At 47.3% G+C, this 23,330-nt stretch overlaps 7 protein-coding genes across 7 annotated transcripts; 3 read left to right on the top strand and 4 right to left on the bottom strand.

Moving 5' to 3' along the window:
• Window positions 1-1,404: 1,404 nt before the first annotated feature.
• K441DRAFT_700316 (uncharacterized protein) lies at window positions 1,405-3,426 on the bottom strand (the record flags this gene model as incomplete). The annotated part of the gene is made up of 3 exons (XM_067653241.1): window positions 1,405-2,912; window positions 2,964-3,077; window positions 3,208-3,426. 3 exons carry the CDS (start codon window positions 3,424-3,426, stop codon window positions 1,710-1,712), a joined length of 1,536 nt encoding a protein of 511 aa, XP_067498280.1. The 3' UTR covers window positions 1,405-1,709.
• A 3,307-nt stretch (window positions 3,427-6,733) lies between these two features.
• On the top strand, window positions 6,734-8,258 carry K441DRAFT_587022 (cyclophilin-like protein; the record flags this gene model as incomplete). The annotated part of the gene is made up of 2 exons (XM_067644659.1): window positions 6,734-6,813; window positions 6,917-8,258. 2 exons carry the CDS (start codon window positions 6,734-6,736, stop codon window positions 8,256-8,258), a joined length of 1,422 nt encoding a protein of 473 aa, XP_067498279.1.
• Window positions 8,259-8,328: 70 nt separating this feature from the next.
• K441DRAFT_668623 (DNA-directed RNA polymerase II subunit RPB2) lies at window positions 8,329-12,693 on the bottom strand. The gene is made up of 2 exons (XM_067650025.1): window positions 8,874-12,693; window positions 8,329-8,798 (listed from the first exon to the last, which is right to left on the bottom strand). Exons 1-2 carry the CDS (start codon window positions 12,479-12,481, stop codon window positions 8,633-8,635), a joined length of 3,774 nt encoding a protein of 1,257 aa, XP_067498278.1. The 5' UTR covers window positions 12,482-12,693; the 3' UTR covers window positions 8,329-8,632.
• A 1,349-nt stretch (window positions 12,694-14,042) lies between these two features.
• On the bottom strand, window positions 14,043-15,728 carry K441DRAFT_668622 (NAD(P)-binding protein). Its single transcript, XM_067650024.1, has 3 exons — window positions 15,368-15,728; window positions 14,906-15,305; window positions 14,043-14,849 (listed from the first exon to the last, which is right to left on the bottom strand). The coding sequence occupies exons 1-3, from the start codon at window positions 15,398-15,400 to the stop codon at window positions 14,263-14,265; spliced, it is 1,020 nt and encodes a 339-aa protein (XP_067498277.1). The 5' UTR covers window positions 15,401-15,728; the 3' UTR covers window positions 14,043-14,262.
• On the top strand, window positions 15,221-15,860 carry K441DRAFT_303769 (uncharacterized protein). Its single transcript, XM_067641054.1, has one exon. The coding sequence runs from the start codon at window positions 15,439-15,441 to the stop codon at window positions 15,817-15,819; it is 381 nt and encodes a 126-aa protein (XP_067498276.1). The 5' UTR covers window positions 15,221-15,438; the 3' UTR covers window positions 15,820-15,860.
• Window positions 15,861-16,081: 221 nt separating this feature from the next.
• K441DRAFT_587247 (uncharacterized protein) lies at window positions 16,082-17,580 on the top strand (the record flags this gene model as incomplete). Its single annotated transcript, XM_067644665.1, has 2 exons — window positions 16,082-16,546; window positions 16,603-17,580. The coding sequence occupies 2 exons, from the start codon at window positions 16,082-16,084 to the stop codon at window positions 17,578-17,580; spliced, it is 1,443 nt and encodes a 480-aa protein (XP_067498275.1).
• A 579-nt stretch (window positions 17,581-18,159) lies between these two features.
• K441DRAFT_620674 (uncharacterized protein) lies at window positions 18,160-20,377 on the bottom strand (the record flags this gene model as incomplete). The annotated part of the gene is made up of 5 exons (XM_067645940.1): window positions 19,945-20,377; window positions 19,776-19,886; window positions 19,567-19,694; window positions 18,982-19,486; window positions 18,160-18,927 (listed from the first exon to the last, which is right to left on the bottom strand). Exons 1-5 carry the CDS (start codon window positions 20,173-20,175, stop codon window positions 18,160-18,162), a joined length of 1,743 nt encoding a protein of 580 aa, XP_067498274.1. The 5' UTR covers window positions 20,176-20,377.
• Between the last annotated feature and the right edge of the window lie 2,953 nt (window positions 20,378-23,330).

Raw genomic sequence — 23,330 nt, 5'->3', positions numbered from 1 at the left:
CAAGAAGACCGATCAATTAGCAGAGCCAAAATTAAACATTATGTACTTTCTGACATCACCTGGCATAAGATTATTTTACTCATACTACCACTCAATGGCTCTGCAACATGGGAGAGTTCCACATAACCATTCTATTAGTTACATAAGTTATGATTATTATGTAATCGTAATCATAATCAGCCCTTGTAATTATAATAATCCATATAATTACCCACGATAAGAACGCCTAGGAATAGAATTAATTAGATCAGGTAGGGCGATTTTATAATAATTAAAATCTATAGGCTAATTACGGTTACGTCGGTTATGTGTATCCTTAAGTTGCGTAGCAGTGAATTCTCAAACTCGCTGTACTGGGAAATTGGAATCTCTGTCGTTATTGAATGGAGCTTACACATTAAGACAGTTTTCGATATTGAGGGTCTCTTAGCTTGTATAGTTCTTCATAATCTCCAAACATTTCGACCTTAGATTAAAATATGTGTACTTGGAGCACTACGCGAGGTTGTGCATGAATCTTTTGGCGTTCCGTGACATTAGCTTACAACCCCTCAAGTTCACGGCTGCCTGAAGGCTTTTTAGCTGCTGAGGACTGCAGCCACAGTAGTTGAGATTTTACTTCACTCGTAAAGTGGAGTACTACTAAATGATCACCAGACCTTCAAGATATTCCTTGTCGAAGAGTGTTAATTAATAACACTTTTAAGTATATAGAAGCAAGGTATTGACTTTAAAATGAACTCCCTTCTCAATACACCGGAACCGAGCTTCTTGATTCTACCACATATCTGGGTAAATCCCCTTGCAATACACCCTCTACTGGTTCCACATATCTGAGAACGAGCAACGCCTTCGATTCTCTAGATCTATTCCACCACGTACAAGTACATGGTTGGCCATGAGCCAGCCGTTGGAGCTTTGCGATAACCATCGGTAAGCAGAAACTAAACTGGCCACGAACCCTGGAACAAATGAGATCGAAGTATAGCGCTGAATGAGTGGCCCTGGCATGATCTGATCTTGAAAAGCAGAAAGCCACCCGGAACATGAATATAGCAGAGAAACAGCCGAAAAAAATCACAACCGTTTTGGGGGGACTAAGGATAATACAGTAATGAATAGTGCAATCGTCCTGCCGCTGATGATGGGCCTAATAGCCACGAAAATTTTGAGTGCTTTGAAGCCCTTGGAAATGATTACGTCGTACATTGCCGATTTACCGTTGCCTGTCGCCTCCCGGAGGTTCGAAAACTTCAAAGGATATTATTAAATCCAGCGAGGAATATTCGCATTTCCCGTTTTGCCCTTCCCCCCCCCCCCACCCCCTACCCGTTCTGTCCCGTGATATGCCCTGACCTGGTGCTGTGACGTATCCTTCGTAATAACGCTCAAGAGCTGCGAGCTCCCACCTCTTAATTAGCGTAACACCTACCATTTCCCAAGCGCCAATAAACTGCACCACCATTACTCGTTTTGCTTGGAACTGTCGCCACCAAAGTTTTCGCTAAAAGACTATAGGCCGTAGATAAAGTCCGAGATGGTAAAACAGGGGAGCCTCCCAGAGTACCTGATGGTGACTTTGGCAACAGCAAAGGATGAGACAACGAATATCAAAATCGTAAATCTCATATGAGAGGATGCAAGATTTCAGAATTCTAGCCAAGAAACTCAAGAAAAGCACCGAACCATGGCGTTTACATGTGTGACTATTAAAAGTTGCGATCAAGACTGGAGGCTAACGAATGATGGGTGGGTGCCGATCGCTGATCGAACGAGTCACGGCGTAAAGCGTCAACACTTGATGCGTGTTGTGGCTGCGGTTGGCACAGTGGAACGTATCTCTGTCCACTAACCAGTGTACCTTCCGTGGACGAGATTTCTCCAAGGGAATTCCTCTTTGACGAGCTATCGGTGCTAAAGCTATATAGGTTGGAGGATGAACCGTGACGAGATAGAAGCCCTTCGCTCGACGACACGTGAGGAAGGCCGTGATGCCGGAAGTTTGAGTAGCCATTGCTTATTATGGATGATGGTATTGACTCAGAGGCTGTGCTGTATGTAAGAGAAGGCGCAGTGCTAGTAGGAGATGGCTCAGGGCTACTCGTCGCTGTGACTGGAATGTAACCCAGGACACCTTCAGGCATAGTCGTAGAACCGTAGCTTTTCGACGGTGTTGATGCCGCAATCTCACCCGATGAGGAACTAGTTATAGAACTTGGACGACCTTCCGTCGCAGATCCTTCATTACTCCATGCCATGGCGGCCTTGGTGTAAGTGCCGTTCGAGTTTATGTTGGTAGAATTTGTGCCTTGTGAAGACGGCAAGGAACGCATATGCAACTGGTCGACGGCGGTGGTTGTAGATTGTGAGCGTGTCGACTGTGGGATTGGAAGTTGCCTGTCATTTAAAGCTACAGGAAGTGTCGAGTGCAACGAAGTCATGCTTAGTGGCGAGAAGCCTTCAGTGGTGACCGCTGTTCGAATGACTGGGGTAGTCAAATACGATAAGCCGCTGCCTGCGTACGAACTTGGTGTGTCCTGATCGATGAATAAGCTATTACCATTCATTATAGCTTTTTGACTAAAGCCATTCCAACGAAGACTGTCTTGTGCTCCGTAAATGCTACCCATCGAATCCTGACTTGAAACACAAGTCGATTGAAGTCCATAAGATTCAACTGGAGAGTCGTCGGTATATGGTACGGAAGTCCAAGTCTCTGGATATATCGATTTGGTTGAGATCGTTGAGTACTGGCTGGTCGGAAATGTCCTTGGATAGATCGGAGAGCTGGCCGAGTATATTGGTACCATCGAATTCTGGCTAACATGAGGTCCACGGATCGGACTACTCATATGACCACCGACTGGTCCTGCCATATTGTTGATGATGCTGAGTGGATCCCCAGAGCCAACCTATAACGTAAATTAGATCTCTAAAGTGGGAAATTATATTAGTGCTCTTACCCTATGAAACTGGCACTGGCTAATGTCGGCACCAGCAGTCCTGCAGTTCTGGCAACCTAAACCATTTCCTGCATCCCCACTACATCGTATTTTCCTTTTCCTACATCGGGCGCACTAAATTACAGATTAGGCATAATAATGGCAGAGAGAGGAGAAACGACCACGGAAGAGGAAGATACGCAGTTTTTTGAGGTGACTTGTCATAAGGCTCTTACACAGAGTTATTGAAATATGTAGGACCTACAGCTACAGCGATGCGCCGCCTGGGTTGTCCACCACCCGGCTCGGCTTCCAAGTCTCTCCCAGATGTACTTTGGCTTCGTGGTGCAACTGGACATCCTCGTAAATCTGCTCGAGTTGCGTGAGATATGGTTAATGGGGCATTGCGATCTCCTCCGGCTATTGAGTAATGTGGAATGGAGCCAAAATGAGGGAAGCGTCTAAAACGTCCGTAGTCGTTCATGATCTATGATTAGTCTTAGACAATCATTATTGAAGTTGATAAGGACAAGGACGGACGCAATACCAATTGCAGGTACAGTCCAACAGAAGCACAGAAAGTTTGTTTGTAACAGAGCGCAAAAAGACTTCCGATTCGATGTTTTGGCGGAGCTCGACTCAAGGATGACGTCTCTGCCGATTTTTGGCTGGTGTATTTCTTCCCCGGTGGAGAGCAAAGCAAGCCGGGAAGCTCGCAAATGTTGGGTAGAAGGCTGAAAAACCATCGATCTGGGGTTGCAAGGTTTATAGCCAGGGAAGACGAATGACTTTGCATGCACGATAGAGGTTCTGATTGCTGCCTTTGTACCGAGATTTGACGTGGTTGAAGGAATGAGTCCTCACCCTTATGGAGTTGCTTGTACCAAAAGATTCGTCTGGTGTGGCGTTGAGCATCCCATTGAATATGTCAAGTAGTTTGCATAATAGCTTCGTACAACATCTGCTCAGGCGCGGGTAGTTGCATCTGCCTGCGGTGCACACTTCATTTTAGGGGCGGCACGAGCTCAGAACAGGTCTAACGGTCTTCATACGTGCATATGGAGGGCAGTGTGTAACAACGCACAGAAGGGTTCAGGTGCTCCCCTAGATATCCAAGCCGGGCTTGGTATTGCGGAAGAGTCCGACGCGAGATAATCTGCAGCTCGTGAGGCTGAGTCAAAGAACTCCACAAGACTGATCAGCCCGGCCTCCAGCTTCGCCGTGACCGAAAACGTCTGGAACTTGAAACAGGAAGGAGATGAAACAAACAGGCCTGGAGGAAGATGGTACGTAAGGCAATCGCTAGCCAAAAATTCACCTCCCACTTTCCCTAGACTGCGATCAATCATCCGCGTTTGTTTAAGGAGTAGTGCCACCATGAACCTTGGAATGAACAAGGGGAGAGGCAGTAGTTGCACGTGCTGATGCTCGGATATACCTTCTACAGAATGATCAAGGCTGTTTTGGTTCGTTTATGATGCAATGTAGCAAACGTAGCAATGGTAAAGGAAGACCAGCCATCCGCGATCTAGGAAGTCCTGTCAGTACGCTCAGGTAGAATTTTGTTGTTAAAGACAGTCGATCGGCTGCCAAGCTGTCAAGAATTTTATATGTTATGTAGGAGGTTCCCTGTCTGAATAGAACGGGGTGGTACGTCGTTAAGAGGTGACAAATTGACGGAGCCACGGAATTAAACATTTTGCTTTGCGTGAGGGGAAAGGGAAGACCTGGATATTCCCCACTTACCTACCAGCCATGTAAAGCGGGCTGCATGCTGACAACGTTATTTCCATCCTGCAACATCGCTACCGGCAGATTAAGGATGGTGGGGTCGCGAACCACTGGAAGTTAGGCAGGAGGCACTGGAGTGGCCATGTTTGAATTTAGGCTGAGGTATAGAGTGAATACCGCGGCTGATGCCCTATAATGATAGCCCTGCATCGCGCATCTGACGTGTACATGATGGCAGTCGATTAGAACAATAACTCCTGGTTTTGAAAATTTGGAATGCCTGGAGAACGTGAGTCCAACGTTCTGGGTGACTGCATTGAAGACAAGGCAGTACACGGGAGCTACACCCCCTTCGGAAGAGCGTAACTTGGGGCAACCTGTAAGACACGGAAGCTATACCATTGAACTTCTCACACGGTTCCGCAGGCCGATAACCTACGAAGTGACTAAGGCCACTGTCTCATGAGGAACATGAAGGCGCTGAAGTGGGGTCATGGCGGACGCAAACAAAGCACCTCGGATTCATCAAACTCGTTCAGGGGCCACTCTCTGGAACTTCATGCGATGTCTAGCCAGATGTGGCCAGTATTGAGGATTCGTGCTACGCCATGTCCTCAATAAGAGACCTCAGTAACAGTCACTTGACAGTATGGTAGGCGATCTATAGTCTCATTCGTTAGTTCGCGATGGCCGGAGAAATCCCCTGCCCCATTAATAAGCAGATGTGGCAGGTTATGGACGATCAAAGGTTGAGGTTCCCCGCAAATTTTAGGGCCCCAGTGCTCAAGTCGGAAGAACACAGCTTCAGTCCCTTATTGAAGTCTATGCGTACTTGATTTAAGCCAGTCCAACTAGGCCTTTGCAAATACTGCCGAGTGTACATATGCTTCGAGCTCCTTTTAGTACAAACGTTATGGCTGTAGGAGAACTGGGCAGCAAGAGGCGTCCAGAGAACGGGTCTTAGAGATATTGTTATATCGCATGGAGTGGGACAAGCCAGACAGTTCTCCGGATACGCAATCGACAAGGGAATTGTGAAACAAGAACATGCATGGACAGTTTCGGAATTAGGTGGAGTCAACGGCTGAGCGGAAAGCGATATGATAAATGACGAAGAGGTGGAAGTCTCCAGCGTCTGTCTATGGGGCTTATAGACACCTTTTATAACATTTAGAGCGTAGGAGTCTATAAGACGAGTGCCTGAAGAAAGAATCGAATAGTCCAGATAAAGAAAGCCAATCCAGTGGAAGTGTTATCTTGGCGTAGCATCTCCGGGTGGAGAAGTCGTCAGCACTCGGGAGCACGCAGACGACCCAGACTCTTTCCCACAGCCGTTGAGTAACGGGAGGCTCAATGCGGGTGCGGAAGCTGGTATTCTCAACGGCCGCCTTTCATCCGTGGGAGGTAGATGCTGCCGCAGTCTGTCTACGGTTCAAAGGCACCCTCAGCGGCAACTCGTTGTAGATTTTCTTGCAGATTCAGACAAAGAAGACCTTGTTGTGCGTGCTAATCGCATGCAGGCAAGCATGTTCCCGAAGCAAAGCTGGTCACAAAACATGAAGATTGGCAATGGTGGCGCTCAATGATGGGCTGGTCCTTACACTTTTTTATCCCCCACGCTTTTAATCGGGACTAAAGTTCCCTGCCGACAACACGGGATGTGCTACCGGGTGCTGGTTGGTGAGCAGTCCTGTTTGCCTCTAATCTAAGAATATCGGACGTGCAGAAATATCCATTTCTCGTAGATTTGCAGATGCATTGCAGAGAGATTGGACTTTTGGTTACAGGTGCGTGGCTTGGTACGAATTGGCAAAGGACGAGCAGTAATACCTCTGAGGCAGTCCGTAGGGCTGCTTGTCCTATTGGCACATCGTTGACGTTCTTAAGCAGAGGTTTTCGTTGCAAAAGCATGAAGGTACTTTAGTGGTTTTACGAAGGGAAAGTTCGATACCGTTGACTAATCAGACTTTTCTAAAGGTGGATATGCGTGTAATTTAAATCGCGACTTCTCTGGCTAAGGTTAAGCACCCTCATACCACTTCTACCTTATATACCACACCATGTCAGTATTACTCGAGACATCGCTAGGCGACATAGTGATTGATCTCCTTGTCGCAGAAGCGCCGAAATGCTGCGAAAAGTAAGCTTGCCTCTTTTCTCTTCCCAAACCTGCACATCCCTTCCCGCGCATTGAAGAAAGCTGAGCACAGAACAGATACTAACGCCTTTACCCCTACATCTAGCTTCCTGAAGCTATGCAAGGTTAAATACTACAACTTCTCTCCCATCTATAGCGTTCAGCCAAACTTTTCCTTCCAAACTGGTGACCCAATCGGACCAGGTTCAAAGGACAGTGATGGCGGTTCATCCATCTGGGGTTTGTTTAACCCTGGCGATACTTCGAAAAAGACTTTTAAACCAGAATTCTACCCAAAGTTAAAACATACAGAGAGAGGCACAGTCAGCATGGCGACAGCTCCCGTACCAAACGACCCAGACGAGCGGTTAGCGGGAAGTCAGTTCATTGTCACTCTAGGCAACGACCTGGATTACCTGGATGGCAAAGCGGCGATATTTGGCACAGTGGTAGAAGGCTTCGATGCGCTCGAGAAGATAAACACAGCCTTCATCGATGAGACAGGCCGGCCGTTGAAAGACATTAGGATACGACACACGACAATACTCGATGACCCTTTCGACGATCCGCCTGGCCTCACTGCCCCACCAGAGAGTCCTATCCCATCCGCCGCTCAGCTCGCCACTATCCGTATCGCCGACGATGAAGAGCTCGACGAAGAAGCAGACCAAGAAGCGCTGGAAAAGCTGCGCCGTGAGCGCGAAGCCCGCGCGCAAGCCCTCACACTCGAAATGGTTGGCGATCTACCTTTTGCGGAAGTTAAACCACCCGAAAATGTCCTCTTCGTGTGCAAGCTGAATCCAGTAACCCAGGACGAGGACCTCGAGCTCATCTTCTCACGCTTCGGCAAGATCCTTAGCTGCGAGGTTATTCGTGATAAACGCACAGGAGATAGCTTGCAGTACGCTTTCATTGAGTTCGAGGAGAAGAAAGACTGTGAGCAAGCATATTTTAAGATGGACGGAGTCCTTATCGATGATCACCGCATCCACGTCGATTTCTCTCAGAGTGTCTCGCGCTTATCAGATACCTGGCGAGATGCTACAAATGCCAAGCGTAAGCGACAAGGCGGTGGGTTTGGTGGCATAGAAGGCTTAGAGAAGAAGCGGCAATACCGTGTCGAGGATTTTCGGGAGAAGGAGCGCGAGCGGGAACGTTCGGACAGGTACGGGCTTGTCCTTGATAGGGGTGAGGCAGCGCGAAAGCGGGTGGAGATGAGCGACGAACGTGAAGACACCCAAAAGCGATGGGAGCGAAGTAGTGACCGTGATGATCGATGGCGGCCACGCAGTCGTAGCCCAAGAAATGATAGGCGAGATCGGGACGGAAGGCATTCAGATCGGCGTCGGGACCGAAGCAGAGACTGGCATCGTGACGACCGGAGAAGGGACAGGAGTCGCGACCGCTACAGAGACGATGACCGAAGCTATGATCGCAGACGGTGGTAATTCATGGGTTGAAACGTATTATCACAAAATAAGGATAATCATTTTGGAATCAAACATGTAAAATAGACAGCAAGACCACATTCTAAATTGCGTGTTGATTGACTCGATACTCAACTAAGCTATCTAAAAGTACAAGCTTCAAGCCTCATACGCCCAAACTTGCACCATTCATTTTGCCATCCCACCACCAAGCCCAAAAGACCAACGCCCGGGCAATGCAAAATAAATATCAGAAGCTACCACCTCATCTCACTAGTTGGGCCACCTACTTATCGACGGCACGCTGTTAAGGTGCGAACTTCCCGAAGATCACGGCTCAGATGGTTAGCCATTAATGGTCAGAATTACTAAGATACTATTCCCCCATAGACTCCTTAATCTCTCACGCTAAGACCGCTTCGGGTGGTGAACATGCGCGCTGCGATATTCATGCTTGCCAACTCTTGGAAGAGCAACTTCGCCGCATACGGTATCTGGACTTGGGAGATCTTGGTCTTATTGTGGCACGGGCGGCATTCGTACAGGCCCTTTTTGATTTGTCTATTATCTAAGGTTAGCCAGATTCACAAAATAAAAATTAAACGCAGGTGAATTAAAGGACAAGCAGAAACTTACGCAATTGGACTCATGAGCCCACAGATATCACAAATATGCACGCGATATGCATCCGAAACCTCAAATAATCTCTCCTTCAAGAACGCGGCTGCACCATGTGAAATCATGCAATCGCGTTCCATCTCCCCGAAACGCAGACCACCGTCTCTTGCACGACCTTCGACAGGCTGTCGCGTAAGAATCTGCAAGGGGCCTCTAGCACGTGCGTGAATCTTATCGTCGACCATGTGACGCAAGCGTTGGTAGTATGTTGGGCCCAAGAAGACTTGGGCAACCATCTTTTTGCCAGTATGGCCATTGTACATAACTTCGAAACCGCGACTTTGATAGCCGTGCTCGCGGAGCAGTTTAGAGACGCTTTCAACAGTGACGTCTGTAAAAGGCGTGGCGTCACCTTCACAACCGCGCAGAGAACCGACCTTGGATAGTAGACACTCGATTAAATGGGCAATGGTCATACGGGATGGAATGGCGTGGGGATTGATAATAAGGTCGGGAGTGAGGCCTTCACGGGTGAAAGGCATGTCTTCCTGTCGATATGTGACACCGATGGTACCTTTTTGGCCGTGACGCGAAGCAAATTTATCTCCGATCTGGGGAACCTTTGTCGTTCGCGTACGGACTTTAACGAATCGAAGACCTTCGGTGTTGGTGGTGAAGAGGACCTGATCCACAATACCATTTTCAGTGCTACGCAGAGGCGTAGAGACGTCGCGCTTTGTGTGCATGATCGTTTTCTGCCCAAGCTCCTTCGCATCTGGGGGAATGGGAGCAGTTTTGCCGATGATAATGTCGTCTCCAGAGACACGGACACCAGGTGCGACAACACCATCGTCATCGAGTTTGTCGTATGTACCACCTTTCATCCTTAGAGTGTCGCTACGAGTAGGCTTCTCGAATTGCTCTAGAACATTGACACCAATACGCTTCTCCTGTTCTGTATATGAACGATAGAACAAACTTCGGAATAAACCTCTGTCAATGCTGCTTTGGTTCATGATGACGGAATCTTCTTGATTGTACCCAGAATAGCAGGCGATCGCGACGATCGCGTTTTGCCCAGCAGGAAGCTCTCGGAACTTCAGATACTCCATAGATCGAGTTGTAGCTAAAGGCTTTTGAGGGTAGTAGAGCACGTTCATCATCGTTTCCATCCGAAGGGCATAGTTGGTAAGAGCGACGCCCATAGCTTGTTTACCCATAGCAGATTGATATGTATTACGAGGAGACTGGTTGTGGTCGGGGAAAGGGATGATACTGGCGCAAATCCCTAGAATCATACTGGGATGGATTTCGCAGTGGGTAAAAGTCTTAACGGTTGGATTTGGTTTCGGTTTGATGCGCTTGTGAGGGTCTCCCCCGTCATCATATATCATGGTTCCTGCGCTGACACGATGGTGGTCTTCAAGGTCCTCTGGAGTCATTATGATCATGGCAGTCTCTTCTTCTTCGGCATCCAGATACTCCACTACGCCACTGTGAAGGAGTCCTTTCCAACCGAATTTTGCTTTCTCGGCATCTTCGTCGTTCAGCCCTGAAACGTCAATCTCTTTATCCTCATGAAGCTTCTCGATATGTGTTTTGTTTAATACCAAAGAGCCACGGTTGGTTTTTGTGGGGTTATTTTCGATAACGAATAGCGGTCGCATTACTCGTCCCGCATCCGTGAATATCTTGAACTCCCGATCACGAATGTCTCGAATTAGACTCATTTCGTAAGAAAGAGTGCCGTTTCGCCGCAGCTCCTGAACGACAGTAACCAACTGGGATGGCTGTGAATGGACACCAACCCAAACCCCGTTGACGAAGACCTTGGTTGCGCTTGGATTTACTACTGGATCATATTCCTCTAACAGTTCCATGTTTCTCTGGCTCATAAAGTCGGTGATTGGTGTGCTCTCACTGCCAACACTGACGTAGCACATCAACGAAAGATTCTTTACCAGACCGCATGCTTGACCTTCTGGCGTTTCTGCCGGACAAACCAAACCCCAATGGGTGTTGTGCAACTGGCGAGGCTTAGCAAGCTTGCCATCACGACCGACCGGGGTATTCGTTCGCCGAAGATGGGATAGTGTCGAGGCATAAGTATATCGGTTAAGCACCTGTGATACACCAGCCTTGGAGGATGCGGCCTTCTTCTGGTCGCCCCAATTTCCCGTGGCCAATGAGTATTTCAACCCATTCGTAATGAGACTAGCTTTGACTGCCATCTGGATACTGAACTCTTGGTTGTTCTCCACACATTTCTGTAGATATTTGTAAACATCCCTAGTAAGTTTGATGAACAAGATTCTAAAAAGATTGGCGATAAGGGGACCCGCGAGGTCAAGCCGTTTCTTGCCAAAATGATCTCGGTCGTCCTCGTCTCGTCTTCCTAGGACACATTGGAGGAGACGATGAATCATATATCCCAGGAAGAACGCCTTCCTCGTGTCCTGACCCTCCTTTTGAGAGATATGCGGGAGAAATTCTCTTTGCATAATATCTCGGGCATACTTCAGACGCTTGTCTTTCGTGCCAGTCGAGCTTCCACGTTTAGCAATCCAATCTAACGCATTCTCCCGGTCCTGAATCATGGAGCCTTCCTCTATACTTGGCTTAAGAAGCTCAAGCATCTGGGTGTCATTTCTATCGTAGACGATATGGTTCAAAATATCCTCATCTGATACAACTCCGAGTGCGCGGAACACCACTGNCATGGGGACTTCCGCACGGATGTAGGGGAGATTTGCATAAGCGAACGGACCAGGAGCTCGTTTTGCGATTAATGATGACTCGGCCCACTTGATGTTAAACGTAGAGATCAGTCGTGAACCTTTTTCGACCGCACTGCGGATTTCTGCTGTCCAGGGAATTGGACCCTGCTTTTTCCTAAAGACTTGGACAATATTCGCAGCACTTCGTTCTTGCGCGATCAAGACTTTCTCGCTACCATTGATAATGAAGTAGCCTCCCTGATCATAGGGACATTCGTTATGCCCATAGAGTAGGTCATCAGTCTGATTCCTCAAATGGCACATTTCTGACCGTAACATGACCGGAAGTTTTCCGATAAAGACGTTCGGTGGTTCCTGACCAGGTAGTAGGATAGGTTCTTCATCCTCTCTTTCCCATACCAGCTCTGTTCCCCCGGCAGCATTGCCATCCACTTCCATATCGTCGCCCTCGTTATTTGCGCCAATCGGCCGTTCTCTCGCAACCATGATCCTATTAGTGATGTCTGCCATCATCGCGCCAGAATATGTCAGGTTCCGTAATCGCGCTTCATGCGGAAAGAGTTGCTGAGTTGTCCCGTCGCCTTCTGTGTGTGTTGGTCGCGCCAGTTTCACGCGGCCAAAGTGAATTTCATATCGCCGCTTGATGATGGGCTCGTCGTCGTCCGTCGAGTACGGCGTGTTCTGATCCAGGATAACATGGCCGTTCTCTTTAACGATATCTTGTATCGTATTGCGAGTGAACTCATCATAAGAGTCTAGCTGTTGCGACACCAAGCCCTTGGTGTCAAAGAATGAAGAGATGACAGTCCAGCAATCCTCCGCTGTGATCAAGTCATCCTCGTCCTCATAGTATTCGTCATCGTCATATCCATTCTCGTAGTCCGCCATGTTGTGGGCGGCCTCCCAGTATCAATCAGCCAGAGTGTCAGGTAGGTGGCGGCGCGGAATGAGAATCGATGTCGAGGAAGTCTCGGGGACGGCGCGGCCTTGCGCGTAGAAGAAACGGGTTAGATAATAGCGAGACACCCAAGCTGAAAAGATTTCAGACAGCTACACCAATGGCAGCATAGAATGAAGGGAACCGAGCTTGGATGTCAGGTTGAAGCCAGAGGCTGGGTTACTGAGCGAAATCACAAAGGGATCGCAGACAATGCCAAGCATACGCTAGTCCATAGAAGAAATAGCGCGCTTTTCGATGATTCTTCTCTTGACCTCTTCACCTTTCTGTACCTTTGATTATTTGGTGCTATTGAAAAGTCTATCCGCGAGCGGAGGTTCAGAATTTACTATCCTATAGTAATTTGTATGTAGATGCAATAACCAGAGCTTCAAATGCGTTCTATTTTATAATCCTTTGAGGCTTATAACATCAATCCGAGGCCTCTAAACGAGCTTCCTCACCTTCAAAACTACTTGATATACTGTATATACCGTATTTGGTGACGATTTGCATATAAAATAGAAAATGCTGGCTTTTTTGATGGGATGTTCACGTGCGCGAGCCGACCAGACAGACTTTTCAATTATCTTATCTCATATCAACTAGATTCTTAAATCACCGTCCAAGCCTTACCGCCCTTCCATCGTCTAATTACTTTAAAAATAATTTAAGGTATCCCTTGCAACGCTGATTTGGGTTCTATCCTCACTGATAAGCTCCAGCCATTAGATCGTTAGGATCTTGGAGCCGTGAGGAGGAATATGAAGCTCTGACAAAGGGCTCGAATTTGGGCAGTTGCCAAGGCTCCAGAGATAGTTCTTTTACTACACGGGTCGGAGGAACGGCATATTTAGTAGGTTAGACGATATTAGGATCAAGAAAGGCACGATTAGACGGTATAGTGGTTGATGAATTGATGATTAAATTAATCTATATTATCTGTGAAGCTTCTGCGCAGCCCTGATTCTGGTGTTCCGCACGAACCACCTGCAGTAGGACATCGACGTTGCATGGGATAAGCTCTCTGTTATCTCTTTCTGCTCCATATTATATCCAAATTATAGCTATATTATATAAAACGTTAAATTGTAACATATCACGCCTCCATCCCGCTATCCCTTACGTCCATCCGTTATCGATAGGGATTTAGCCAACCAGATCAATAGGATCAAATCGCCGTGCTCAGGAATATAAGATTGGTGATATCTATTAAATATTATATAAAACAATCTATATGGCCTATTTCTTGAGGTTAAGTCATTCAATATGAGGTAGCTAACACTCGTCCTGTCTGCAGAATAGAATCTGACAGGTGGGTTTTTAGCAACTCAATTTGGTTGAACGTTATATTAAGTCGGCTGAACAAGATCTGCATCATTGGAAGTACGATTGGAAGGTATGACTGATGGTAATGTATTGATCAGGTCTATGTAGGCTATACGCGTAGTTTTGATTCTGGTGTTCCGCACGGACCATCTACCAGATGGACTGGCGGGTTAAGGGATACGCCTCCAGCTTTAGTAGTAGCCAAGCACTAAAATTGTTACGGACTAATAGGCGATGAGGGTCTTGACGGAAAGATGGAACGCAGGTCTATGGATGGAGACCCGGTGGAGCCTTGGGGGATAGACATGAATATTCTCTAAACAGCAAAAAAATTCTAAAATGGACCAAATGTATCTTACATACTCAAGAATTGTACAAGAAATCAATATTAACTTCTCATGATTTAGATCTTACTTTGACCCTCCTGAGGGACTTTAACAATCACTTTGCCCCAGCTTTCTCTTGCTCCCAATGCTTTTAACGCAGCTGGGACACTTTCCAAGCCCACGAATTCCTGATCCGTAAAGCACGTTCCTCTATATTTTCCTGATTCGATCAGAGCATATAGGCCATCCCAGACCTTCTCAACGGTCTCAGGCTCCATGGTCGCATACATACCCCAGTGGAGTCCAACGACGCTCACGTTCTTCAACAAAATCCTGTTTGTCGCCATCTTCTCAATATCTCCGGCAGCAAATCCAATGATGAGTAATCTGCCGTTCCAGGCTGTGCACTTCATCGATTGGGCGATGAGCCCTACAGGATCATATACGATATCAACACCACGGCCCTTTGGAGTCAGCTTCTTAACCTTTTCAGGCCAGTCACTCTGCCGATAGCTGACTACGAAATCTGCGCCAAATGATTTCGCCCTATCAAGTTTATGTTGCGTCCCTGCCGTCGCAATAACGGTGGCGCCGAATGCTTTCGCAATCTGTACGGCAGCAAGCCCAACGCCGCCCGCAGCCGCATGAATGAGGACGTAATCGCCTGTACAGACAACATCAGCTCCGCTCTTCAAGTTACCCTAACTTCACCAATCTCACCCTTCTTTATGCCTGCCCTTGTCACTAATCCGGCATAGCTCGTTGGCCCTGTCACAAACACGCCTGCTGCATCAGAGAAGCTCCAGCCTTTCGGCATGGGTCTCAGCCGCTCCTCGGTCGCCACAATTCTAGTCGCATATCCGCCCTGGCTCGCTCCAAACACTTTGTCTCCAACCTTGAACTTTGGCGTTTTACCGCTGGGAAGAGAGGTAGGAGCTTTAAGGACAACCCCAGAGAATTCTGAGCCTGATATCCAGGGGAAAGGAGGCTGATGCTGGTATTTCCCGCGGATCTGGAGAAGGTCGAAGAAATTGGTTGCGGCAGCATTGATGGCGATGAGATACTCGTTGGACTTAGGTATAGGGTCGGGAAGATCGCTGACTTTAAGCTCTTCAGGCCCCTATATACTGTCAATTTGAGTTCTATCAAGTGGGCCATGAGCCGTTGAGGGGATAAAGCTACCTTGACGTATTCTGTGATTTGAATTGCTCGCATTGTGAGAGCTTGATAGGGTCTTTCAATTACGGAGCAATATGGCAATAGACAATAGGATATACAAAGTAATACAAAGAGAAAGGAAACGGGATTATTCTGGAGCCAATGGGGTATATATGGTGTTGGTGGTCATGATAAATATGGGGTTCAAGCTGACAATGACTCTCCTCAATGCCTCGGCCTCGGCTTCCCCACTCCCCTACCCTTGGCGAGGGATGAGGTGCAGCTACTGTGGCTTGACTCTGCATCGCACTGTGTGTTGGTGGGCTAACGCCGTGATGCTCCCGCAATGCTTCAGAGGATTTGGAGAGAAGGCGCCCGATAAGAGACTGCACTGGACAAAAATCCCAATAATTAGCAATTCAATAAAACATCAAGCTAGGTTAAACCCAACGTCGAAATGCTGTCAGACAATCTAGTCATCTCGCCAACAGCCCAAGCGGAGGCTGAAGTGGACGAGGTTGCACCGTTTGTAATGTGGCTGCTTCCGTCACTGCATCAATCCCGCGACTTCTGTCAGGTTCCACCCAAGAGGCACCACCATCCCACTGCTCCCAACCCCCTAAAGAACACCTATATCACCACAAACAACTAGCTGCACAAGGATCGCTAATACAGAAGCCCCAATTCTGCGCCGTTCGTCTTCTCCATCCATCTACATCCCCCGCTCCGCCAACTATAATGGCGGAAGACGCAGCATCGACGTCGACCGAAGAGACTCAAGTCACCTTCAACATCAAATCATCCAGCGACGCAAAATATGCCCTCACTGTCCCTGCAAGCACTACCGTTGCCGACCTCAAATCGAAGCTCTCTACCTCAGAATATGCTGATATACCGGTGGAACGACAGCGACTGATATATTCAGGCCGTGTCCTCAAGGATCCCGATACGTTAGCAGCCATCAAGATTAAAGACGGCCATACTGTACATCTAGTCAAGGGAGCAGCGAGCAATGCTCGTCAGAACCCAGCAAACCAGGGCTCGAGCTCCTCAGCAGCAACAGGCGCAACACCAGCCGTGCCTCAGGTGCCCACAAACCTTGCCACAGGGACTGGAAATAACCCTCTTGCTGGATTGACTGGTGCGCGATATGCAGGCTTTCATGGACTACCAGGTGCAGATATGTTTGGACCTGATGGCGGGGTAAGTCACTACTGTCAACCTCAGTGTACAACAATTTGTTAATTGACGTCCTATAGATGGGCCCTCCCCCAGATCCCAGCCAGCTCCTCAGCATGATGGATAATCCTATGTTCCTATCGCAGATGAACGAAGCCATGAATAATCCAGCAGTTATTGAGATGATGCAAAATAGCCCCATGGTGCGCGACAATCCCATGGTACAACAGATGCTTCGAAACCCTGAGCTCCGTCGAATGCTATTCAATCCAGAGATGATCCGCGCACAACTACAAATGCAGCGAGCCATGGGCCAGGGTGGCGGCAATGCCTTCCCTGCCCCAGGTGTGACAGATACCACTCCGCAGACCGGCAACGCAACTGGAGAGGGCACAACTACAACTCCCAGCCAACCCGACGCAACTGGTTCCACTCAGCCACCGCTGAACCCATTTGCTATGCTAGGCGATCCAGGCGCCGGAGGTGCCAACCCTTTCGCAGCTCTCTTTGGAACTGCCGGCGCCAATCCCTTTGCTCCCCCAGCCAACGCAAACGCAAACGCCAACACAACACCTACAACTTCGCCACCTCCCACAGCATCCGCAGGCCAAGGTACGCCCGCAAACCCCACGCCAACAACTCAGCCACCCAATCCATTCGCCAACCCCTTCGGCGCTGCCGGCGCCCCATCCGACGGCAATGCCCAAAACCCACTCGCCCAGATGACACAGCAAATGATGCAGAACCCAGAAGCGATGCGCGCAGCAATGCAGCTAATGGGCGGCAACCCCTTCGGCACTCCACCGGCTGGAAACACAGGCACTGGCAGCCCGCCTCCGAACCCGTTCGCAAACCTATTCGGACCGATGGGAGGCCTAGGCGGCCTAGGCACTCCTCCGCCGCCGGTAGATAACCGGCCGCCGGAAGAGGTATACGCAGCGCAGCTACGGCAGCTCAACGACATGGGGTTCTACGAGTTTGAACGGAACGTGCAGGCGCTTCGACGGAGCGGTGGCAGCGTGCAAGGGGCCATAGAATACCTGCTCGGCGGATCATGATCGTTAACGAAGGCCATTTGCGAGAGATCAGGAAAAGGCTAGGTATTGACGACAGCAAGTTTCTTCTAAAATACGTTGCATCAAGCACGACTCGAAACACGAACGAATCATACGAAACAATGCTAGTGGGGCTACAGAGCGTACGGGTGGTGGGCTTCGGTGTCCTCTATCTATCTCCGTGCTTCTCGGCGGGCGGGGAGTGGGCTTTTCTTTTTCTCTTTCGCGATTCGTGCTCTGGATTGGAGGTAATACAGGTACTTCCAGCAATGAAATAAGATGGGGGACACTGCTGCGGCTTTTTTGCTGCCCACTACAGCTTCTGCGATACATACTCCCTCACTCCTCTCGCCCTTTGGTGCGTTTTCATAGCAGGCAGTGCGGATGGGAACGCGGATCTAGCTGCATCTTCGCTCAATAAAACAATATCTTTAGAGGGAAACTCGGCTTTATGCTCGCGTTATGCATATTACACTTCCCCCGCCACGCAACGGTGTTAACGTGATTCTCGAGCCCGTATTTAAAAACACATACACCACCCAACAACAACCCATCCCAGCATCCAAACTACCCAAGCCCTTCCTACCCAAAATACCTCCCCACCGCCCTCCCCTTCCCCCCCTTCGGCTCCATCATCCGCCGCCTCACCTCCACTCCCATCCCCCTCGCCAACTCCACCACATCATCCGACGAGATCCCCGTACACTGATCCAGCCCGAGCCACTTCAGCTGCCTGCCGAGCCTCTTCAGCAGCTCCTTGACCGCGACCCCAGTAATCCGCGTCTTGGACAGATCGAGCGACGCCAGCGCGGGCTGCGTCAGCGCGAGCGTGTCGACGAACTCGTCGTCGACGGGCGCGGCGGTTAGGTCGAGCGCGCGCAGCGCGCTGAGCCGCGGGTTGTGCAGCAGCGCGAAGAGGTCCGCTTTCTCGAGGATGCCGGCGTGCGCGAGGGAGAGCGTGTGCAGTTTTGTGGCGGCGCTGAGGTCGACGGCCGAGTCGGTTGTGCCGTGGTGTAGGAGGAGGTTCGAGAGGAGGGTGGGGCCTAGCCCTGCGATGTGGGTGAGGGAAAGGGAGAGGAGGTGTGGGAGGTGGCTGTCTAGTGCGTTTTGGTCGTTGCGTGCGGCGAGGGGGGCCAGGGGTGTGAAGATGGTGGCGTTGTCGGAGGAGAGGTGGAGGGTTGTGAGGGAGGAGGGGAGCCGTGGGAAGGCGGAGAGGGTGAAGCGGGTTAGGGTTAGGGATGTGAGCGAGGTTAAGGGGGTGAAGTCGTGCTCTTCGAGGAGGTTAGGGTGGAGGCGCCAGTGGGAAAGCGAAAGGTCGAGGAGGTTCGGGGCGCGGGGAAAGAGCGCGGGCTGGATGGTGGGTGAGTAGGGATGAAGAGTTGTAATTGGGTGGTGAAAACTTACTAGGCTTAGCAATGCGCTGAAGGGGCTGGATGACTCTTGTCCGCATCCCAGGGTTAGTTTTTGTAGATTGGGCAGATCCACCCTCCAGTCCGCACGCACTCCTGTGGTGACGATCGAGTGGAACTCCGCGTGGGTAAGGCTAGGACGGTGTCGTAGAATCTGCGTGACCGCATCCAGAGAGAGGGAAATATTCGAGGTCAGCGTCAGCTTTTTTAGCTGTGTTGCACACATGGTGATTTCGCAGAGAGAATCCCCTGCGATGCTGCCGCTGAGAAACTCCAGGCTTTCGAGGGTTTTGCAGGTCGTGGCAAGGCTGCGAAGGACATCCTGATTTGTGAAGCGCTGGACGATTGCGCTTTTCATCTTATATTGAGATCTCCGTATGCAGTTTCGTACAAATTTTGCTGAGACTTGTCTCTTGGCGTAGGAGAGATCTAAATTGATCCAAAGTGGTGTACGGGAGATGAGAAAACGGTTCCATTGCTTTGATACCCGAAGACATGTCCTAGACCCGTTCTTAGAATGAATGGTATCAAATTAGGACAAAACTTGAGGAGAGAAAATAGGCAAAGCTAATAGACATACACCATATTCCGGAAGGTCAAATAGCTAATGATCATTTCTACTAGCTCAATGGGAAGTATAACAAACGGATCAATAGCTTTCGGCGGCGACAGTTGCCGCGTCAGCTTGTCATGAATCCCTTGAAGCAGCTAAATGAATATCAGCCTTGCTCTTTGAGAAATATCCAATCTCGTTAAAGCTCTCTGCCGTTCAACATTAGAAGTGCTCACCTTGAAGTTCTCATCAGCAACTGAAACATTCTTAATGCCGTATTTGTAAATACCAATCGCAGCATCTAATTTGTCCATTTTCTGGAGGATATTTCCAGTTCGAAGATAACCCTGTACTTCTTAGCGCATTCTAAATCTTAGAAGTTTCCAAATGCGAGATTTCACTGACTCTAACATCCTTTTTATCAATTTTAATCATATCACGACCATCCTTGACCGCAAGCTTAAAGTTCTCGAGCTTTTCAAAGCTGGCTGCGCGATTATTCAGGATGCTGACGCTTGGAATGCTCATGGACTCGATGCCTTCGGTGAACGCGTCTACGGCCTTCTGGTACTCTTTCTGCTTATAGTACTTCTTGCCTAGCTCTTGATACTCGGTGGCAGACATGGTTCGAGGCATTTTGAACCATTCAAAGCTCTTCTACCAGTATGGGAAGCTTCGTAGCTATGGGAGGGTAACCGGGCGTATGCAAGCAGGAGTGCGACGCGATGAGCTTTGACCACTTTGGTGATGGTCGTGAATCCCCTCGATTCAAACTGCAGCCACCACATTTCTAGCTTTTCAAATAATTTCTATGTAAAGCCTCAATTCAACATCCCCAATCTCTTTACATTATTTCGGAAGCAAGTTAAGCGATTAAGTGGCGATCGCGCGCGCGTTGTCGCCCGAATAGAGGGGTTTCGATGAACTGACGGAAGGTATCTAACGGAAGGTAACGCTAAGTTTTAGTGCTTACACATACGTCAAGCGCGACCTTTCGTCAAATTGGTCAAGTAGGGGTTTCGATAGAAGCGAATTAAGGGCCTTGCCCTCACTAACTACCTCACCACTATATTAATATCCTCAGTATGGACGAGCTTGAACGTCGTATATTTTTTGCTGCTGCCTTATGGCTACTATAAATAAATAATAGTAACGCCATGGCTGCCGCGCTAGCTGCCTCATTCGCCAATACTGAACTAGTATAGCCGTGGAAGCCTTTTAAGAGATTTAGCCTTATTTAGAAGCTTATTAATATATAGCTACCTAAGGATAAAGGGGGTTTAAATAATAAATATTTTAAGTTTTTTACCCGCTTTACTAAAGATAAGGTTAAAATTTTGGCTTAGGTAATTAATCCACCTATTAAGTTCGCGATTAATCTACAATCCGGCTGGCCAAATGCCTTAATAACTTTACTAAAGGAGTTACTTCTTATCTTCCTCTAGCGCTGCGCTTATCCTCTATTGCTTAGTTACCTAATACCTTTCTTTAAAAGAAGTTAACCTTAGCTTTCGCGAGTCTGGAATAGGGTTCTAGATAATATTATAGAGAGGTAAGGCGAGAGAATTGCCCTATATAAGTAGATAATGTCAGCCGAACAAATTAAGGAGTATACTAAGGTAATAGGTAATTTATTTGGCGACAATTCTATATTCGGCTTTATTAATAGAATAGATATTCGTATTTGCTGGCCTAGTAAGGAAGATTAGAGATGATTTTGGAGTGGCTATAAGAAATAACACTTACTTAGTTACCTCGCGATTATTCTTCTAAATGGCTTATTTGGCGCTGTCTTTACTAGGCCTCCTTCTGCTAGCGGTAATGTTACGCTTTATATTAAGATTAATCTTAGTAAAAAGTTGTAAGATCTACTTAGCTTCCTACTAGAAGACTAGAGCCGCTTTATATACGGTAACGCTGCTTTTAGTTTATAATAGGGAGTTTTAGGATTATATAAGAACTTTAGATTTTATACAATTATACTAAGTTAGCGAGCTCTTAATTAGTAGCTATTAACTAAGAGAATTATAGTAGAGTATAGGTTTAGCGCTATTAAATTAAACTTTAAGCTGCTTACCTACTTTTAAGTATTAGAGGTTGGCTTGTGTCCTATTACTTTATATATATAGGTTATAGCTTTTTTATTAAACTGTTAAACGTGTTTATAAGGGAGGAATTAAATATTAGAGACGTTTAGGTTATTACCACCTTTATTAATAATATATTTATATAGTATAGATAAAGAGTAGAAGTTAAGCGGCGTTAACTAGACGTCTAATTAAGCTTTACTCTTTAGTGTACTCTAGAGATATAAAGGCGAATTTGCCTATTTTTCTATAGTATATAGAGCTTCTTACCTCCTTTTCCCCATCTATACCTAAATAAGTATTTTCTTATTACCCACTATCTTCCTTACGCCTTCTACTAACTACCGCTTAAAGTATACGTAAAAGCTCGTTCTGCCTTTCCTCCTACCTTCTCTTAAGTGCCTCTAACTACTAGCGGTTTCTTTTATCTATCTAATTAAGCTTTTTATTAAGTTCTGTACAACTAACAGTATCCGCGGTAGCAATTAAGTAAAAAGTAGGCTCCCTAAATGTAGCGGTAAGAGTCCTAGCTAAGTTCTTATTAGCGGCGGCGAGCTTTTATATACTTTATGCAATTAATTAATTATTCCGCTTCTGCTTTTAGCTTTAAGTAAAAGAGATAAAGCCTTCTTTACCACCTCCTTTATAACTTAATATTAAGCCAGAATCTTCCTTATTAAGAACTTTATCCGCACGACGCTTCTAGCCAAGGTGCCTATAAAGATTCTCCCTTATTTGCTGCTTTGCTGCCTACTACTAAGCTTATTTAACTTGTTTTTCTAAGGGAGCGGATATAAGATTGGTTTGTTTAATAAGGATATTAAGGTAAAAGTAGTAGTTACTTAAGCGAATCTCTTAGCTAGAGGTATTATCTTTATCTACTTCTCTTATTTGTTCCTTTATTTCCCTTTAAAAAAAAGCTCTTAACTATATACTAATTATACTTAGGGCCTCTAGCTTTATATCGCCTGTATATAAGAATCCTTTAAAATTTATCCTTTCTACGCCGATTAAGCTTAGTATGGTAAATAGTAGCTGCTAGCTTAACTAACGCCTTTTTTTTAACCTACTTTAATATAAGACTTCTTTCTCTAACTATAATTATTCTTACTCCTACTTAACTCTAGTTTATTAGGACCCTATTTTATACGTCTTAGTAGCTACTTTAGAGCCTCGCTATTTAATCTACGCTCTATTTAAATTGCTTACTTAGCGGTTTTAGTAATAATATTTTAGGGTTAGTGGCTTTAACTAGGCTTAACTTTAGCAGCGCCAGTGTTACGTCTTATTTGCTAAACTAGCTCAACGGTTTAATTAATATAGCGCTTAGAATTAGAAGATATAATAGTAAGTGTCGGAACACATGACCTAAGGCTAATATCACGTAATGTCGTAATCGTAGTCTTGTTAGGTTGTATAATGATTTTCGCAGAGGATTATAAGGATCACAGTACCTAAGTAGGGGGTTAATTAGTCACCATAAGGATAACTAATTAAAGATACGACGACAACACGTTAACGACACGTAACCACGTAACTTCTGTCCATATATTCCGACACTGGCAGTTCTTTCTTTGTGCGTAAAACAGCTATCCTAAGACATGTAACCGCATAACCTTTGTCCATATATTCCAACGCTAGCAGTACGGTGCTAGCGACGGGGTTATATTCTAGGGAGTAAAGCTCTACCTGGTCGTGTTTAGG

The sequence above is a fragment of the Cenococcum geophilum genome, assembly GCF_001692895.1.
Source record: "Cenococcum geophilum 1.58 unplaced genomic scaffold K441scaffold_64, whole genome shotgun sequence".
Lineage (NCBI taxonomy): Eukaryota > Fungi > Ascomycota > Dothideomycetes > Gloniales > Gloniaceae > Cenococcum > Cenococcum geophilum.
The sequence above is the reverse complement of the archived record's forward strand: the minus strand, read 5'-3'. Positions and strand labels throughout refer to the sequence as shown.

Excerpts from the sequence above, each read along its gene's own strand:
- K441DRAFT_668622 (XM_067650024.1), bottom strand. The coding sequence starts at position 15,400 with ATGCGAGCAATTCAAATCACAGAATACGTCAAG. Across the intron at positions 15,306-15,367 it reads AAATCACAGAATACGTCAAG|GGGCCTGAAGAGCTTAAAGT; the intron begins GTAGCTTTATCC and ends GACAGTATATAG. Across the intron at positions 14,850-14,905 it reads AAGGGCAGGCATAAAGAAGG|GCGATTACGTCCTCATTCAT; the intron begins GTGAGATTGGTG and ends TTGTCTGTACAG.
- K441DRAFT_303769 (XM_067641054.1), top strand. The coding sequence starts at position 15,439 with ATGGCAATAGACAATAGGATATACAAAGTAATACAAAGAGAAAGGAAA.